This window comes from Triticum aestivum, chromosome 4D (assembly GCF_018294505.1).
Source record: "Triticum aestivum cultivar Chinese Spring chromosome 4D, IWGSC CS RefSeq v2.1, whole genome shotgun sequence".
Taxonomy (NCBI): domain Eukaryota; kingdom Viridiplantae; phylum Streptophyta; class Magnoliopsida; order Poales; family Poaceae; genus Triticum; species Triticum aestivum.
The window spans coordinates 334,001,017-334,020,610 of NC_057805.1; the positions used below are offsets into that span (position 1 = coordinate 334,001,017).

Consider the following 19,594-nt stretch of genomic DNA (forward strand, 5'->3'; position numbering starts at 1 on the left):
TTTGTATGGTCTTTGTGAATAAATAATAAAATGGCTGCATGCATCGCCCCGATGCAGAGGCCGAGGGTATATCCTCCTTCTTAAAAAATTGTGAGGACGTGTACAACTTCATTTCATGGCTCCTCAAACCAATCAGAAGCCAAAGAAAATTGAGCTAATCTAGCAAGCTCGTGAGGAACTTTATTTGTTTTTATATCACAATGCTCGGACCTAGAAATAGGGAAATCTCAAGCAAAATAAAAACAATCATCAAAGGCTGCCGCTACCAGCCGTTCCGACCGTTCTCCATCCTCCATGGTATTAATCTCCTTCAGGTTGACCGAGTTAATAATAATACGATTGCATACCGTCCTTTGCGCAAGCGATATATCGAGTTTGAGAGCCAAAGCTTCAGCCAACAGGACATCCGCGCACCAGTTTATCTTTCAATTCCTCCCAACGATGAATCTGCCTTTGTCATCTCTTAGTACCGCCTCAATCGTACCCCTACGCAAATCATGGTAAAAAAAGCATCAACATTAAGTTTAACAAAACCCCCGGGAGGGCATGACCAACCCCCTCTTTTCATGGAGATCTTTGGAGATGAAGCAATAACAAAACTGGCCATAAGAGCACATATCCTCATAAATATCTAGTCTGTATTCTGAGTTGTCTCCTTGTGCAGCAATTTATGCCTTTCCCACAACAAAGTACTAGGCTGAGATGACAGTGCACCAATTTACGTCTTTCCCACAACAAGTACTAGGCTGAGATGGCAATCATTTTTCACGCACATTCTGATTACCCATGAGACAAATCCCGCTCTTTCCCACAACAAGTACTAGGCTGAGATGGCAATCATTTTTCACGCACATTCTGATTACCCATGAGACACAAATCCCGCTCTGGCAGAAGAAGTAAATACCGCAGCACCGCCTCACCAGCTAGATCTACTTCACAGATGCTTCGTACCCGGGAGTGTGCCATGTAGCGTACGCCAAATATGGTATGTTCAGAGTTAAAGTTTGATCCTCAGGGAGAGGCTCCTCCGCAGCATAGCTCCAGCCTATCTCACCACAGCAGCAATATGTTGTCGGAGTCACAATGGAAGAACAGAACTTGAAAATAGCATTGTACTATTAAGGAATGCTGCATGTAAACCTATGTACAAATGTGGTGGCTACCAAAAATGAACACCAATCACCGTAAGGCACAACACATTCGTGCGGAAGAGGGACACCACACATTTTGCTTCTCTGAAATGAATGATTCGTGTCACAGTTAACTCTTTTACAGTGAAGATTCACATCATCACATGTACATTTGTCTGGAGAGCTTGTAGCCCGAAACCGTGGCTGACAAGGCGAGGGCAACAAATGCAAGGAAGGCCATGCTGATCGCAGCAGCGGTCGCGTCAGTGAAGTTGTTGATCACAGCTGTTCTCATGCGGTTCGTGATAGGAATAGCCGCTGATAGAGCAGACATCAACAAGTATGCGACTACCTGCGAATATGTTCACCAGTTTCTATTAGCAGGGGCAACAAATTTCATCATTATGAAATTTTGACTGACATGTTTTCAAGAAACACAACAATTGACAGGCAAGTCCAATGCAGGTTTTGGAAGCTAGCTCAATCCAGAATATCCTACTATTTTGTAATCTTGCATTCAACATGGTACCATGGCACGAAACAAAAGCCTGAGATAAAATATAACCACAATAGTAGTTTAGCCATTATCCGAAAAACCCAAGGGTTAACATGGAAAACATGTTTGGTCCAAAAACTGATTTCCTTAAGCATGCATGTGTAAGAATTTCATGGACTGCAACATTCTGACTAGCCACATTATTAGTCATACTTTCATTAATTAACAAAACCTAGCTATTTGCACCGGTAAAGTAAATTTAGCAAGGGCCAAGTTCCAGCAAAACTACTTCAAGTATCAGTAGCATATTGGGGTCCACTAATACAAATTCCATTGTTTCTTCACATGGGATTCAAAGCCATGAAAGTAAGCTGCTAAACAATCATATTATTTGCAGAAGGCAGAAGCTCATAAAAGAACCTTAATTAAGTAGCAACAACACGGGTTTAAAACATTCATACCCTCCAGGGCATCCTAAGTAAATGTGGTCCCAAAACATTTGAAAGTTGACGATTACATCCATTTATCTGTATTTACGCAACATGCACTGGACAACATGAACTATTTTTTGCCATCTAGTATTGTACTATTCCAAAGCTCGAAGCAAACCAATGATTGAGAACATACATCAAACACGGAGCAACTTCTAATAGCTCATGGCTGGCCCTAACCACTCCCCAACCACTCTAATCTCCCCATTCCAACGCCACAACATTATCAGAGATGGTTGTTGTTGGGTTGCCATACAGATTGAATTATTGGACCATTATCGAGAGCTACATGTACCATATTTTAGTTGTTTCCACAAAGAAACAAGAGGCGGTATGGGTTGTAATTTGTGAAATTGTAGCTATGTCTTGAACCAGAATACTGCTGTGTTCTACATTCCATAGACCAATCTTACTCTGACAGTTAAAGAATAAAGACGCCCCCATTCCAAAGCCAATCGAAGAACAATACAGTACCTATCAGGGTATCAGTGTATTGAGCGCTCAGCTCATTTGGATTCCACACACATAGAAAAAAAACCTAGTCTAGTGGATTGATGTCTCCTTTACAAATGGATTTGGAATCTCTACTCCCCTGTCGCTATTCTTACTTTAACATGGTAAATTTCGGCCACACTTTATCTGCTGAGTTCTCTTATCTCTTAATATTATACGGTCCCCTACTTTCCCTTCCCTGAGCAGCAAACATTGGTCCAATTGAGAGATTCAAACCACATGAACTCTTATCAGATAACAAGGAGAAATGATGATAACAGCTGCAAACTAGCAGGTCGAAAGAACTCGCCTGGTCAGCAATGAAATCGAAAAGCCTCGCGGACGGCGCGGAGATGGGGTCGGCGCCGCTGCGCATCCGGTGCGCGTGCCGCAGCGCCTGCGCCAGCGAGTAGGCGAAGGCCAGCGCCGCGATCGCCAGCAGGTATCTAGCAACAACACAGCAGATGTAAGACGCTTAAGAAGCACGGATCGAAGACCAGCCCTAGGCGGCCAAGCTCAAATCGGCGCACATGTACTCCTGGTAGCGGTCGAACTGCATCCAGTCGCCGTGCTGGTTGGAGGCGACGAGCACGAGCGCGACGAAGGCGAAGGCGGCGGCGGCGGCGTGCAGCGCGAGGGGGCACTTGTCGAGCATGTCCTCCCGCTTCCACCGCGCCACCACAGATTCCACAACGCCGCCGCCGCCGCGGCGGGCCCCTCCGCCCACACCCGCGGTGGAGGCGCCGTTGTAGGAGCTGTAATCCTTGTCGGCTTCTGGCTGCTTCGTGGCGGCGTCGGCGGCGGCGGAGGCGTCAGCCGTGACCATCGCCATCGCTCACCAGTGGAACAGTGCCTGACCCCTGGCCCTGGGTGGTGAACGGGGAGAGCTGAACTGAGGTGTTTGCTTTGTGTGTGAAGGCGGAAAAGCACTTGAGGCGAGAGCAAGACCGGGATTAGCCGGCGAACCTCTTCACCTCTTGACTCTTGTCAATGACTAAACCGCCGCTGCTTTGTTGTGCTCGGGCCCTTCAGTCAGTGAGGTTTCGGTGCTTTCCTCACGTGTCAGGTGGAGTGTAGTTTGACTGATTCCTTTTATCTTACTGGTTAATTATGGTATGGTGTGATTGATATGAGTTGTGCCACCCGCATGTGTGGAAACTATTAAATACGTTTATGATTTGTTTATATTGGCTTGCGAAAGTTAGAAGCTTAAACACGAGTAAAGGGGCTGTTGTGTATGGAAGTAAAGGGATCTTGTTACTTAAATCTATGATTGGGTTTTACCTTAATGATCTTTAATAGTTGTGGATACTTGTTAGAGTTTCAATCATAAGAACATGTGATTCAAGTACGGAAAGTATGTTAGTGATGTCTCTTCTTCATTGTATATGATAAGTATCTGTCGTGTTATATTTAATTACTTAGGGACAATCTTTCTCACTGTTCTATAAAAGTTCTTTACTAAACAAACAAACTTTTATTATTTTTGCAAAATACTCCCTCCGTCCCGAATTATAAGAGCGTTTTGCTCTCCATGTACAAAATCGCGAGCGTAAGGAAACTTTCTCGCTTTTCGATTTTACCCTCACCCCGACAGCTCCCATTCCCCTCGCCCGCTCCTCTGTAAGCTCACTTTTCCCTCGCCAGCCTCTCTACAACTCACCCATTCCTCTCGCCGGCGTCGTTTGCGCCCCCCTCTCGTCGGCGTCGTCCCCGCCTCCCTCTCGTCAGCGTCTCCTATCCCATTCCCCTCGCTCACCCACTCCCCTCCAAAGATGGTGTCGCCGTGTCAAAGATCACCTTTTTACTCAGGTGGATCTGCATCGGCGACTGCTGCGGCGGCGCGGCGATGAGGTGAGCGAGCTTGTGGGGGAGGGGGTCGATGCCCACACAGCAGCTGTGGCGCCGCGGCTCTGCTCCCATCCGCCCACCTGCACAGCGACCGGCGCGGCGCTGCGGGACCAGAAGCTCGCCTGCGGCGGCGGAAGGGGCCTCTGTGACTCCGGCTGGATTCACCACCTGCAAGGACGATTGGATCCGGCTGGATTCGCTCAGGGCAGACGACAACGCCAAGGACGACTGGATCCACGACCTCCCGCCCCTCTACATGGCCAACAGTAGCACCGAACAGAGTACTCCATTGCTGGTAGGCTTACTCCATAGCTGGTATTTACTCCATTGTTGGTAGGCTTACTTCCATTTTACAGTAGGCTTACTCCATTGTTGGTACTAAATTTTACATTAGGCTTACTCCATTGCTGAACAAAGCAATAGTACTAACAGACAACAAAGCTTACAGAAATGCCCCCTCCCCGTTCTTGCTTGTTTAACATTGCTGTTACAGCAACTTCCCAAAGCGCCGCTTGCTTCACCGGTTAATTTATTTTCTGCAAAGCTGACCAAGAAGAAAACATTAAGTACTCACTGAGTAGGATTCAGTTAAACTTCACTAAAGTTAACTGAATTTGTAAGTATAAATTCAGTTAAGTTAAGTGTAAACTTAACTAAATTTATAAGTATAAATTCAGTTTAGTTCAGCAAACTTTTAGGTTTTACTCCTGTTTAATTCAGTTTAGTTCATGGAGTAATTTCTTACAGTAAGTTCAGTGACTATGTGTTGTTTACTGAATTTTACAGTAGGTTTATCTGTATCTTTCAAAGTTGACTCATGAGTAGTGTCCGGGAGCTAGCTGGTCATGATGCCAGTACATATCTGATGTAATGGATGTACTCCTGTTTATTGTAGGTGTACTCCTGTTTATTGTACTTCATCTACTCCTTTAGATAAGCTTGTGGAAAAATTTCCCAAGCACTTAGAGGAGTACTTGGAAGATGATGCAGAAATGCAGAGTACTTCTGGTGGTAGTACTCTGAAAATTTAGAGTAGATGATGTAGTGCGAGAGCTCTCCTCTCCTCTCTTTGAATTCGGAAACAAAATTCACAAACAACTCTGAGAAATCAAAAAATTTAGAAAAAACTTTAAGAAATAAAAAAGTTCACAAACAACTTTTGAGAAATCCACAATGGAGTATCCACATCATCAACAAATATATGGAGTAACAATATATGGAGTATGGATTACACTTCACAAGGACTACAAACATATGGATCACAATCCTCTCCACACAAGCAACTAGCCTCTCCATACAAAGCCTTTGATCATAAGCAACTAGTCTCTCCACACAAAGCCTCTGATCACAAGCAACTAGCCTCTCCACACAAAGCCTCTGATCACAACCAACTAGCCTCTCCACACAAAGCCTCTGATCACAAGCAACCAGCCTCTCCACACAAAGCCTCTGATCACAGGCAACTAGCCTCTCTTCAGTGTTCATCTTGTTCCAGATTCTCTAAGGCATTGTAATACACTTCACGAGGGAAATGGATGCTAAGAGGTAGAGTTCCTTGCCTTTCAAATCTTGCTTTGTTCGCATGCGGAATTTTGTAAGCATTTCCTCATGCATGATTCATTATTTGCACCATACATGTTTGAAGTGTGAGGAAGATTCTATTGAGCTTTCCAACTTCATAGTCATCAAATTCTTCCTGGACCCCTTGAATTAGCTCCGGAATGGTGGTAGGGGCTCTGCAGTCCGTTAGAGACTCGAGGGATCTGAAGTAACCAAGGTCAAGAGCGTTCAAGTCGGGAGAATTTGGGGGCTGTTGCATCAGTTTGATGTCCATACCGGTCTCAACCACTGCTTGTGCGAACTCAGCATCATTAGGCAGAATGTGTGTCCTTGCGTTGTCCTGTTGGATGAAGACTGTTTGTCCAACATCTTCTACAGGCCACACATTTTTTATCGCCAGAACAACTTTCTCAATCATGTATTGTCTCATGACTACTCTGTTGACTATGAGCGACTTGATCTCTAGGACTCCTCGTTCTCTATTTCCACTCCTTCTTTGAGCTGCAACTTCCATGACGAAAGGCCAAACCCCAATCTTTCCTGAGAAAGTGACATTCCCGTCAGCGTCGTATCTGGGCCTGGCAACTACTGTGAGAAACATCACTTTTCCGATCTTGTTTGGAACTGGTCTTACCGGGTCTTCTTCATCCGGCAATAGGTAGTAGTTTCTATCCCTTTTAGTCATAAGGAACCACTTTTCATCAATATGCACAATATTGTGCATACTATTGAAGCTAATTCTTTCATTCCCTAGGGTTCTTTGGTCAAGCATAGACATGCAGAATTGAACCCTTTCTCCCTTATTCTTCTCTTTCGAAGGGGGCTTCACCCTGTTGGAGTGCCTCCTTATCTTTTTAAGCTGGAACGTCCTGTGTAGCGTGGTCCGACTGACACCCAGTGCAACAGCAAGTGATCTTATGCTTGACCTTCTGTTTAGTGGAACTGTGGGGATTTGTGATAGAAAGCCATCAGCCGCTTTTCTGCCAACTTTTCCTTTTTTCTGGCTTGACACCTTCACCTCCTGACCAAGAGCAATCTATTTCTTTGTTGTCCTCCAAATTTTCCGAATAAGTTGGATGTGTACATCAAACAATGCAGCCACATCCTTCTTATCCTTCCCTTTCAAGTCCCCACCCCTTTTCATACTTAGGGCTTGCATAGCCATGTAAGTAGCATATCTCTTCTCATCTGTTAGTGATTTTCTTTGCCTCTTTATTTGCTCAACACCTACTGTATCAATGCAACAAGAAAATGCACCTATGTGAATATAAATTCAGCAAAAATGCACGTAACTGCTTATAAAAGTACCTAGGTGCATAAAAACTCATGCACCTAGGTGCGTTTAAATTCAGCAAAATGCTTTTACAAGCATTTGGCTGAATTTAAATGCACCTAGGTGCACAAAAACTAAGCTAAGTGCTTGCAAAAGCATTTAACTGAATTTTTATGTTAGCTGAATTCAAATTCAGTTAACATGAAGTATACCTCCTGCTTCTACTTGTGCTAGTTCTTCATCTTGCATATTCACATTTTCATCTTGCATATTAGCATCTTCTTCTTCTTGTCCGGGTGGAGTGCAGTTTAGATCTGGGAGAACCATCTTCGGAGATGTGCTGTAATCTTTACTCCTAGTACAACATGAACAGGTGGAGTAGTTGTTATTGTTAATATGCAAAAGCATAGTATATCCTTTGTTCATGAAATGAATATGCAAAATTTCCAATCATTGTGTCATGAAATGAATATGCAAGAGTACTAGATTATCAAACATTGTTTTGACATAAACTGATCCTACTGTGCATAATGGAGTACTCCAGATCATGAGCTTTGTTAGCATAAATTTAAATATTCACAGTAGATCATGAGCACTTCATTACTCTTGGAGCAGTTTTGTTGATGTCAAATTCGTGCAAACAATTCAAGCAGTATTTCTGTCAATGTAGCTACTCATGGAGTAAATTGTAATATTGGTGATAATTGCTGTCAATTAAATTTCCTGGAGTACACCTTGTCTTTGTAATCTTCCTACAGCAACATGAACCAAGCCTCTCTCATAGGAACAGGAACCTGCTGATTTCTCTACTGTCAATTATTCTTGCTGTCAATTCTCTCTGTCTTTGTAATCTTCTTGCTGTCAATTTTCTCTCTTCTCTGTTGATGTTGCTACTGGAGCCGGAGCTACTCTCCTTCCCTGTAATCTTCTTGTTGTCAATTTAATCTACTCTCCTTCCATGTAAGCTTCTTGCTGTCAATTTAATCTTCTCTGCTTCACTGTAATCTTCTGGTGACCTTCCCTGTAATCTTCTCTACTGATTTCTCTTGAATTTGCTGCAGCCCGGAACGCAGCGAGCAACAAGATGCGCTAGGTGTGGAGGAGCTGGGGGCCTGGGCGAGGAGGTGCCCAGGGGCGGGAGCGGCGAGGTGCCCAGGGGCGGGAGCGGCGAGATGCCCGGGGCTGGAGCGGGAGGTGCCCAGGCGCTGGAGCTTTTCCTCGCCTAGGAGTAGGAGGATTTTGAATTTGAAATCCTCCGCAGCTTAGTGGGATCGCAGGGAAGGTGATCACAGGGACGACGATAGCAGGGGTAGAAATGACTTTTTGTCACATATCGATGCTGTCGGAATTCTGGAAAACGCTCTTATAATTCGGGATGGAGGGAGTACTTCTAATTTTATTCCTACAAAGCAGTTTTATTACTTGTTTCTAGGTAGAGCAAGAGTTGGGGTGCGTAGAGTTGTAAGAGAATATAAATCTTACCTTTAGCTCCTCGTTGGGTTCGAAACTCTTATTTATCGAAAAAGACTCTACGCCGTTGCGGGGGAACAATAGCGTGGGATGAATATTCTCGTGTGCGCTTGTTGGCTTTATCTCTAAATATATTTTGTTTTCTGTTCTATGTTGTTTTATATCTTTATCATGAATATGAAACACGAAATACCAACAAAAATTAGTTGTACTTGCTACTCACGGAGACGAGGAACCTCCTAAAATAATACTTTAATAATCCTGATAAATCCCCATTCAACTTGATAATGGAAGATACTTTGGATCACCAGGAATACTTTAGAGATTATTGTTTGTCTCAAAAAGGAAAACATTTATGGGATCAAATTAAAATATTGCGTTGGTATGCTTGGAATATGTGCTCTATGTATGATTATACTTGTTACTCTAACATGGAGGCTCCACACCTTTCCTTTCAATGTGAATTTAATGATAATGAAATATTGGCTTCTTATGCTAATGGTGTATATGATTACTATAATGTGAAACAAATAGAAGAATTTGTTGCTTTTAAATGTGCTTATGAAATTGAATCTTTGTTTGAAAAGTATGAAGATTATGATGATGCTCTTTATAAATCTGAAAATTATGTTATACTTAAATATTGATGTAAAAATTATAAATACGATGCCGATATTATTGAATTTATTGAGAAGGTCTCTGCTGTTCAAGAAGTGACTAATGTTTTGTAGGAATCTATGGAAGAAGAAATTGTGATAACTCTGAGCTTATTAGATGAAAAAGATGAGGAGCAAAGCGAAGGACAAAAGGAGAAAGAGCGGATTAGCTACCCGTGCCCACCTTCTAATGAGAGTAACTCTTCAAACCATACATTGTTTAATTTCTCTTCGTGCTGACCGAAGGATAAATGCTATGGTCCCTTAGATTCGTTTGAAACATCCCTTTTTAATGAACTTGATGCTTACTATGCTTGTGGCCATGATGCCAATATGAATGATGCTTATGGAGGTAATTTTTCTATAGTTTCTTATGTTAAACATGAAATCGTTACTATTGCACCCACACATGATAGTCCTGTTATCTTTTTTAATTCTCCCAACTACACTATATCGGAGAAGTTTGCACTTATTAAGGCTTATATTGATGGGTTGCGTCTTATCGTTACACACGATGATTTTGATGGATATAATGTGCATGTGCTTGCTGATCCTACTTGCAATTAGTATTAGAGAGGAACTACATCCCCACCTCTCTATGTTTCTAGTATGATAAAATTGCGAGAAACTGTTTATACTATGCATTGGCATTTACTTGGTGATCATGAGTAGTTCTTTTATGACATGCCGATGCATAGGAAGAGAGTTAGACTCCGTTGTTCTATGATATATGTTGCTTTGTGCTCACTACTAAATTATAAATCATTGTTTCATATACCTTGGGATTCGATTGGATTGATTACTTGAGCACTTTATGCCTAGCTTAACAACTTTAAATAAATCGCTACCTAGAAGACAACGTGAAAGTTTTAGAGAGTCATTTTATTTTTTTGTATGCTTTTCAAAAGTTTTAAAACAAAAAATATATAGAGGGGAACCTAAAACTATTTCATAAAGAAAAGTGAAAGTGAGACGAATGAGCAATGTGGAAGTGGGGGCTAGCCTTGAACTTTGTTCATGCCCATGGAAACTTTGTGAACCTTGATTACGGAAACTTTTCATCAAAAATAATCAGCACCTTGTACAAATTCATTATATTATAAAAATAATGCACCAAGATTTACCTTTAGGGTGTTTAAATTGCTTGTTTGGTATGTGCAATGCAAAAATAAAAAACTTTTCCTGTAGTTTTTAAATTTTCATATTTTACTGGAAAGTGGAAAAATCATGCAATTTTTACCCATTACTTCTATACAAATTGTTTACTATGTCCTAATTGTTCAGAATTTTTGGAGTTAATAAGTATATTTACCATCTGCATCTTTACAAACTATCTTATTTTCACAGATTGCTGTTATAGTTTCTTTATCTGCTTGTGTTTAGAACTTTGCCAAGCCTCATTGATGTGGGAGCATTAGAATTGTGTTAGCATACAATAGGTAATGTATGTATTATAATTATACAATATTTTTACAGCAAGACATGATGGGATTTGATGTTATATGTACTCACCCCTCTTAAAAGTTTGGTTAAGTTTTGTGTGCATGAAGTATTGGAACACCGAGGAGGCATCGATATGACGAGAATAAGGAGAGGCAAGAGTTCAAGCTTGGGGATGACCAAGGCCCTAAGTAAATATTCAAGGAGACTCGAGCGTCTAAGCTTGGGGATGCCTCAGGAGGCATCCCATCTTTCTTCCTCAACAATTATAGGTATGTCTCATTTTTTATTTGTTCACATGATATGCGAAAATTCTTGGAGTGTATTTTGTGTTTGTTTTTTCCTTTCTCCATGCTGGTATGAGATAGTCCTTGGTTGATTTATAGAATACTCTTTGCACTTCACATATATCTTTTGCTTTCCGACGGAGCGATTCCACCGGGGGTACTTCCCTCCGGGAGGGGGAAATCGAAGCCATCATCATCACCAACGCTCCTCTCATAATGGGAGGACTCATCTCCATCGACATCTTCACTAGCACCATCTCATCTCCAAACCCTATTTCATCTCTTGTATAAATCTTTGTCTCAAACCTCAGATTGGTACCTATGGGTTGCTAGTAGTGTTGATTACATGTTGTTGTTGGGAATCGTTGCATGGAAAACAAAAAAAAATCTACGCACAAGTGATACGTCTCCAACGTCTCTATAATTTTTGATTGTTCCATGCTATTATATTATACATCTTGGATGTTTTATATGCATTTATATGCTATTTTATATGATTTTTGGGACTAACCTATTAACCTAGAGCCCAGTGCTAGTTTCTGTTTTTTCCTTGTTTTTGAGTTTTATAGAAAAGGAATACCAAACGGAGTCCAATTGATGTGCCAATTTTTGATGATTTTTTATGGACCAAAAGAAGCCCCCGGAGTAAAATAGTTGGGCCAGAAGAGTCTCGAGGCATCCACGAGGGTGGAGGGCACGCCCTACCCCCCTGGGCGCGCCCCCTGCCTCATGGATGACTCAGAGACCCCCCTGACATGAGATCGACGCCAAAAATTCCTATAAATACAGAAACCCCCGAAAAGAAACCTGGATCGGGAGTTCCGCCGCCGCAAGCCTCTGTAGCCACCAAAAACCAATCGGGACCCTATTCCGGCACCCTGCCGGAGGGGGGAATCATCACCGGTGGCCATCTTCATCATCCCGACGCTCTCCATGACGAGGAGGGAGTAGTTCACCCTCGGGGATGAGGGTATGTACCAGTAGATCTCTCTCTCTCTCTCTCTCTCTCTCTCTCTCTCTCTCGTGTTCTTGATTTGGCATGATCTTGATGTACCGCGAGCTTTGCTGCTATAGTTGGATCTTATGATGTTTCTCCCCTTCTACCTTCTTGTAATGGATTGAGTTTTCCCTTTGAAGTTATCTTATCGGATTGAGTCTTTAAGGATTTGAGAACACTTGATGTATGTCTAGCATGGGATACCTGTGGTGAAAATGGGGTATTCTATTGATTCACTTGATGTATGTTTTGGTGATCAACTTGCGGGTTCCGTGACCTTGGGAATCTATGCATAAGGGGTTGGCACACGTTTTCGTCTTGACTCTCCGGTAGAAACTTTGGGGCACTCTTTGAAGTTCTTTGTGTTGGTTGAATAGATGAATCTGAGATTGTGTGATGCATATCGTATAATCATACCCGCGGATACTTGAGGTGACATTGGAGTATCTAGGTGACATTAGGGTTTTGGTTGATTTGTGTCTTAACGTGTTATGTTACTACGAACTCTAGGGCTGTATGTGACACTTATAGGAATAGCCCAATGGATTGATCGGAAAGAATAACTTTGAGGTGGTTTCGTACCCTACAATAATCTCTTCGTTTGTTCTCCGCTATTAGTGACTTTGGAGTGACTCTTTGTTGCATGTTGAGGGATAGTTATATGATCTAATTATGTTATCCTTGTTGAGAGAACTTGCACTAGTGAAAGTATGAACCCTAGGCCTTGTTTCAATGCATTGCAATACCGTTTTCGCTCACTTTTATCATTAGTTACCTTGCTGTTTTTATAATTTCAGATTATAAAACCTATATCTACCATCCATATTGCACTTGTATCACCATCTCTTCGCCGAACTAGTGCACCTATACAATTTAGCATTGTATTGGGTGTATTGGGGACACAAGAGACTCTTTGTTATTTGGTTGCAGGGTTGTTTGAGAGAGACCATCTTCATCCTACGCCTCCCACGGATTGATAAACCTTAGGTCATCCACTTGAGGGAAATTTGCTACTGTCCTACAAACCTCTGCACTTGGAGGCCCAACAACGTCTACAAGAAGAAGGTTGTGTAGTAGACATCAAGCTCTTTTCTGGCGCCCTTGCCGGGGAGGTTAGTGCTTGAAGGTATATCTTTAGATCTTGCAATCGAATCTTTTAGTTTCTTGTTTTATCACTAGTTAGTTTATAAAAGAAAACTACAAAAAGAAAATGGAATTGAGGGTGCCTCATATGCTGCATCTTTTTAATGTCTTTCGTGAAAATAAGGATTCCGATAATTGTGCCAAAGTGTTAGAAGAAGAATTCAATAAATGTTTGGCATAAAATCTTTGAATGATGAGCATGATTGCAATGTTGTTAGTATGAACTCTTTGAATATCCAGAGTACTAATGATGATTGCACTAGTCATGATAAAAATATCTCTTATACGTGTCAATTTTTGTGGAGTGCATAGAGCTTGCAAGCACACACCAAATAGGGAAGATAGATTTTGCAAGAGGCATAAGTATTTAGAAACTAAATGGTTGCAAGAGAGGCTAGATGCTTGTGCTGAAAATTTAAAATTTCTTTGCCATCCTTGTGAACTTTGCAATGAACGTGATCATTTAAATCTCCAATGCAAATTGTTTCATGATCGAATCGTGTCCAAAAATTGTGATGACTTGATTTCCCTTGCGCATCGTAATGAACAAATGAAACGTCTAACTAATGATCTTCCCGAATTTGTTCTACATAAAGTTCTTGATTTTGATCTAGAGGAAATTTATATGTATTGTGAAGTGAATTGCATTGAAAATCCTTATATTGCCAATTACATAAAGACAAGAAAACAAATAGAAGATGAAGAGAATACTAATGAAAGGGAAGAGATTTCCCAATATCCTCCTATTCTTTCTTATGATGAATCAGGTAATGAGGAGGAGCTTTCTATTCAACCAATCTCATTAATAAGGAGCTCCAAAAAGAGGATTAAACCCACACATGATGCGAAGAAGAAAAAGAAAAGACGGAGAAGCAAAGGTAAAAAGGTATCCCTCCCAAATGATGTTGCTCCTATTACTCATTGTGATGATGATAATTCCTATACTATTGGTGCTATCCATACTATTAATGATGAGAGTGATTATGCTTATGATATGAAAAGGCCCAAGCTTGAGGATGCTATGTTTAATGAAGATGATATTTTTAGTCTCCCAAGTTTTGATGAGCAAATTTATTATGATGATAGCATGCCTCCTATTTATGATGATTATATTGATGAAAGTGGGTTTGGAAGAGTGTCAACTTTAGGAAGTAATGGACCCACTATTTTGGAGGATGTTGAATCTTATTGTGATAATTATAAAAGTGGATTTGGAGAGGTCATGACTTCATTTAGTAATGATTCCACTATCTTGGAAGAGGTTTCAATTGATTATGATGAGAACAAAGTTGCTACTTATGATGTTTATTGTGATGATACTTATGTTATAAAAAGTAGTGATGATTATATTTACAAAACTTGTCATGATTATGATTACCCTTTTTCTGAACATTACTCTTTTAATGTGGAAACAATTTATAGAATTCGAGTTTCTTATGATAGTCCCACTATTCCAAATGAGAAGATTTTTGCTTATGTGGAGAGTAGTAAATTTTCTATGCTTGTAGATCATGAAAAGAATGCTTTATGTGATGGTTATATTGTTGAATTTATTCATGATGCTACTGAAAATTATTATGAGGGAGGAATATATGCTTGTAGGAATTGCAATAATATCAAGTTTCCTCTCTATGTGTTAAAAGTTTCGAAGGTATGCTTGTTTTGTCTTCCTATGCTAGTTGATTCTTGTTCCCATAAATTGTTTGCTCACAAAATCTCTATGCATAGGAAGTGGGTTAGTCTTAAATGTGTTAGTCATATTCTTCATGATGCTCTCTTTATGTTTCAATTCTTATCTTTTATGTGAGCATCATTGAAATCGTCATGCCTAGCTAAAAAGGCATTAAAGAAAAGCGCTTGTTGGGAGACAACCCAATATTTACCCCTACTGTTTTTGTGTGTCCACATGATTAAGCTACTGTATTAATCATGTTTTATAGCTTTTTTTCAATAAAGTGCCAAGTATAACCTTTGGGAAGACTTGGGTGAAAGTTAATGTGATCTTGCTGTAAAAAACAGAAACTTTGCGCTCACGAGATTAGCTGTCATTTTTTACAGAAGAGTGCTTTTAAGTTGATTCTTTTTGCAGAAGATTAATAGACAAATTCCTCACGTCCACCAATTTATTTCAGAATTTTTGGAGTTACAGATGTATTCGAGAGTTACAGATTACTACAGACTGTTCTGTTTTTGACAGATTCTGTTTTCTATGTGTTGTTTGCTTATTTTGATGAATCTATGAGTAGTATCGGAGGGTATGAACCATAGAGAAGTTGGAATACAGTAGATATTACACCAATATAAATAAAGAATGAGTTCACAACAGTACCAAAAGTGGTGATTTTATTTCCTTATACTAACGGAGCTTACGAGTTTTCTGTTGAGTTTTGTGTTGTGAAGTTTTCAAGTTTTGGGTAAAGATTCGATGGACTATGGAATAAGGAGTGGCAAGAGCCTAAGCTTGGGGATGCCCAAGGCACCCCAAGGTAATATTCAAGGACAACCAAGAGCCTAAGCTTGGGGATGCCCCGGAAGGCATCCCCTCTTTCGTCTTCGTTCATCGGTAACCTTACTTGGAGCTATATTTTTATTCACCACATGATATGTGTTTTGCTTGGAGCGTCATTTTATTTTATTTTGTTTTGCTTGCTGTTTGAATAAAATACCAAGATCTGAAATTCTTAAATTTTAGAGAGTCTTCACATAGTTGCATAATTATTCGACTACTCATTGATCTTCACTTATATCTTTCGGAGTAGTTTGCCATTTGCTCTAGTGCTTCACTTATATCTTTTTAGAGCATGACGGTGGTTTTATTTTGAAGAAATTGATGAATTCTCATGCTTCACTTATATTACTTTGATAGTCTTAAACAGCATGGTAATTTGCTTTGGTTATAAATTTAGTCCTAATATGATAGGCATCCAAGAGGGATATAATAAAAACTTTCATATAAAGTGCATTGAATACTATGAGAAGTTTGATTCTTTATGATTGTTTTGAGATATGAAGATGGTGATATTAGAGTCATGCTAGTGGAGTAATTGTGAATTTGAGAGATACTTGTGTTAAAGTTTGTGATTCCGTAGCATGCACGTATGGTGAACCGTTATGTGATGAAGTTGGAGCATGATTTATTTATTGATTGTCTTCCTTATGAGTGGAGGTCGGGATCACGCGATGGTTAACTCCTACCAACCCTTCCTCTAGGAGCATGCGCGTAGTACTTTGTTTTGATGACTAATATATTTTTGCAATAAGTATATGAGTTCTTTATGACTAATGTTGAGTCCATGGATTATATGCACTCTCACCCTTCCACCATTGCTAGCCTCTCTTGTGCCGCGCAACTTTCGCCGGTACCATACACCCACCATATACCTTCCTTAAGACAGCCACCATACCTACCTATTATGGCATTTCCATAGCCATTCCAAGATATATTGCCACGCAACTTTCCACCGTTCCATTTATTATGACACGCTTCATCATTGTCATATTGCTTTGCGTGATCATGTAGTTGACATCGTATTTGTGGCAAAGCCACCTTTCATAATTCTTTCATACATGTCACTTTGAGTCATTGCACATCCCGGTACACTGCCAGAGGCATTCATATAGAGTCATATTTTGTTCTAAGTATTGAGTTGTAATTCTTGAGTTGTAAGTAAATGAAAGTGTGATGATCATCATTATTACAGCACTGTCTCAGTAAGGAAATGATGATGGAGACTATGATTCCCCCACAAGTCGGGTTGAGACTCGGCGAAATGAAAAATAATAAAAAAAGAGGCCAAAAAAGAGAGGCCCAAAAGAAAAAAAAAGAGAGAAAAAAAGAGAAGGGGCAATGCTACTATCCTTTTACCACACTTGTGCTTCAAAGTAGCACCATGATCTTCATGATAGAGAGTCTCCTATGTTGTCACTTTCATATACTAGTGGGAATTTTCATTATAGAATTTGGCTTGTATATTCCAATGATGGGCTTCCTCAAATGCCCTAGGTCTTCATGAGCAAGCAAGTTGGTTGCACACCCACTTAGTTTCTTTTTGAGCTTTCATATACTTATAGCTCTAGTGCATCCGTGCATGGCAATCCCTACTCACTCACATTGATATCTATTGATGGGCATCTCCATAGACCGTTGATATGCCTAGTTGATGTGATACTATCTTCTCCTTTTGTCTTCTCCACAACCACCATTCTATTCCACCTATAGTGCTATGTCCATGGCTCACGCTCATGTATTGCGTGAAAGTTGAAAAAGTTTGAGAATACTAAAGTATGAAACAATTTCTTGGCTGAAACCGGGGTTGTGCATGATTTAAATATTTTGTGTGATGAAGATAGAGCATAGCCAGACTATATGATTTTGTAGGGATAGCTTTCTTTGGCCATGTTATTTTGAGAAGACATGATTGCTTTGTTCGTGTGCTTGAAGTATTATTGTTTTTATGTCAATATTAAACTTTTGTTTTGAATCTTATGGATCTGAATATTCTTGCCACAATAGAGCAGATTACATTGATAAATATGTTAGGTAGCATTCCACATCAAAAATTCTGTTTTTATCATTTACCTACTCGAGGACGAGCAGGAATTAAGCTTGGGGATGCTTGATACGTCTCCAACGTATCTATAATTTTTGATTGTTCCATGCTATTATATTATCCATCTTGGATGTTTTATATGCTATTTTATATGATTTTTGGGACTAACCTATTAACCTAGAGCCTAGTGCGCCCAGTGCCAGTGCCAGTTTCTGTTTTTTCCTTGTTTATGAGTTCTACAGAAAAGGAATACCAAACGGAGTCCAATTGACGTGCCAATTTTTGATGATTTTTTATGGACCAAAAGAAGCCCTCGGAGTAAAATAGTTGGGCCAGAAGAGTCCCGAGCCCTCCACGAGGGTGGAGGGCGCGCCCTACCCCCTGGCGCGCCCCTGCCTCGTGGATGACTCGGAGACCCCCCTGACGTGAGACCGACGCCAAAAATCCTATAAATACAGAAACCCCCGAAAAGAAACCTGGATCAGGAGTTCCCCCGCCGCAACCCTTTGCAGCCACCAAAAACCAATCAGGACCCTGTTCCGGCACCCTGCGGGAGGGGGGAATCATCACCGGTGGCTATCTTCATCATCCCGACGCTCTCCATGACGAGGAGGGAGTAGTTCACCCTCGGGGCTGAGGGTATGTACCAGTAGCTATGTGTTTGATCTCTCTCTCTCTCGTGTTCTTGATTTGGCACAATCTTGATGTACCGCGAGCTTTGCTACTATAGTTGGATCTTATGATGTTTCTTCCCCTCTACCTTCTTGTAATGGATTGAGTTTTCCCTTTGAAGTTATCTTATCGGATTGAGTCTTTAAGGATTTGAGAACACTTGATGTATGTCTTGCGTGGGATACCTGTGGTGACAATGGGGTATTCTATTGATTCACTTGATGTATGTTTTGGTGATGAACTTGCGGGTTCCGTGACCTTGGGAATCTATGCATAGGGGTTGGCACACGTTTTTGTCTTGACTCTCCGGTAGAAACTTTGGGGCACTCTTTGAAGTTCTTTGTGTTGGTTGAATAGATGAAACTAAGATTGTGTGATGCATATCGTATAATCATACCCGCGGATACTTGAGGTGACATTGGAGTATCAAGGTGACATTAGGGTTTTGGTTGATTTGTGTCTTAACGTGTTATGTTACTACGAACTCTAGGGCTGTATGTGACACTTATAGGAATAGCCCAATGGATTGATCGGAAAGAATAACTTTGAGGTGGTTTCATACCCTACAATAATCTCTTCGTTTGTTCTCCGCTATTAGTGACTCTTTTTTGCATGTTGAGGGATAGTTATATGATCTAATTATGTTATCCTTGTTGAGAGAACTTGCACTAGTGAAAGTATGAACCCTAGGCCTTGTTTCAACGCATTACAATACCATTTTTGCTCACTTTTATCATTAGTTACCTTGCTGTTTTTGTAATTTCAGATTATATAAACCTATATCTACCATCCATATTGCACTTGTATCACCATCTCTTCACCGAACTAGTGCACCTATACAATTTAGCATTGTATTGGGTGTGTTGGGGACACAAGAGACTCTTTGTTATTTGGTTGCAGGGTTGTTTGAGAGAGACCAACTTCATCCTACGCCTCCCAAGGATTGATAAACCTTAGATCATCCACTTGAGGGAAATTTGCTACTGTCCTACAAACCTCTGCACTTGGAGGCCCAACAACGTCTACAAGAAGAAGGTTGTGTAGTAGACATCAACAGGCAATGATCTATCCATGGAGATGCATAGC

The 19,594-nt window shown here is 40.7% G+C and overlaps 2 protein-coding genes across 2 annotated transcripts; one reads left to right on the plus strand and one right to left on the minus strand.

Moving 5' to 3' along the window:
• Nucleotides 1-1,098: 1,098 nt before the first annotated feature.
• Nucleotides 1,099-3,571, minus strand: LOC123097734 (CASP-like protein 4B2). Its single transcript, XM_044519552.1, has 3 exons — nucleotides 3,140-3,571; nucleotides 2,920-3,055; nucleotides 1,099-1,482 (listed from the first exon to the last, which is right to left on the minus strand). The coding sequence occupies exons 1-3, from the start codon at nucleotides 3,439-3,441 to the stop codon at nucleotides 1,291-1,293; spliced, it is 630 nt and encodes a 209-aa protein (XP_044375487.1). The 5' UTR covers nucleotides 3,442-3,571; the 3' UTR covers nucleotides 1,099-1,290.
• Nucleotides 3,572-4,150: 579 nt separating this feature from the next.
• LOC123097735 (uncharacterized) lies at nucleotides 4,151-8,912 on the plus strand. The gene is made up of 2 exons (XM_044519553.1): nucleotides 4,151-4,755; nucleotides 8,355-8,912. The coding sequence occupies exons 1-2, from the start codon at nucleotides 4,492-4,494 to the stop codon at nucleotides 8,517-8,519; spliced, it is 429 nt and encodes a 142-aa protein (XP_044375488.1). The 5' UTR covers nucleotides 4,151-4,491; the 3' UTR covers nucleotides 8,520-8,912.
• The last annotated feature ends 10,682 nt before the right edge of the window (nucleotides 8,913-19,594 follow it).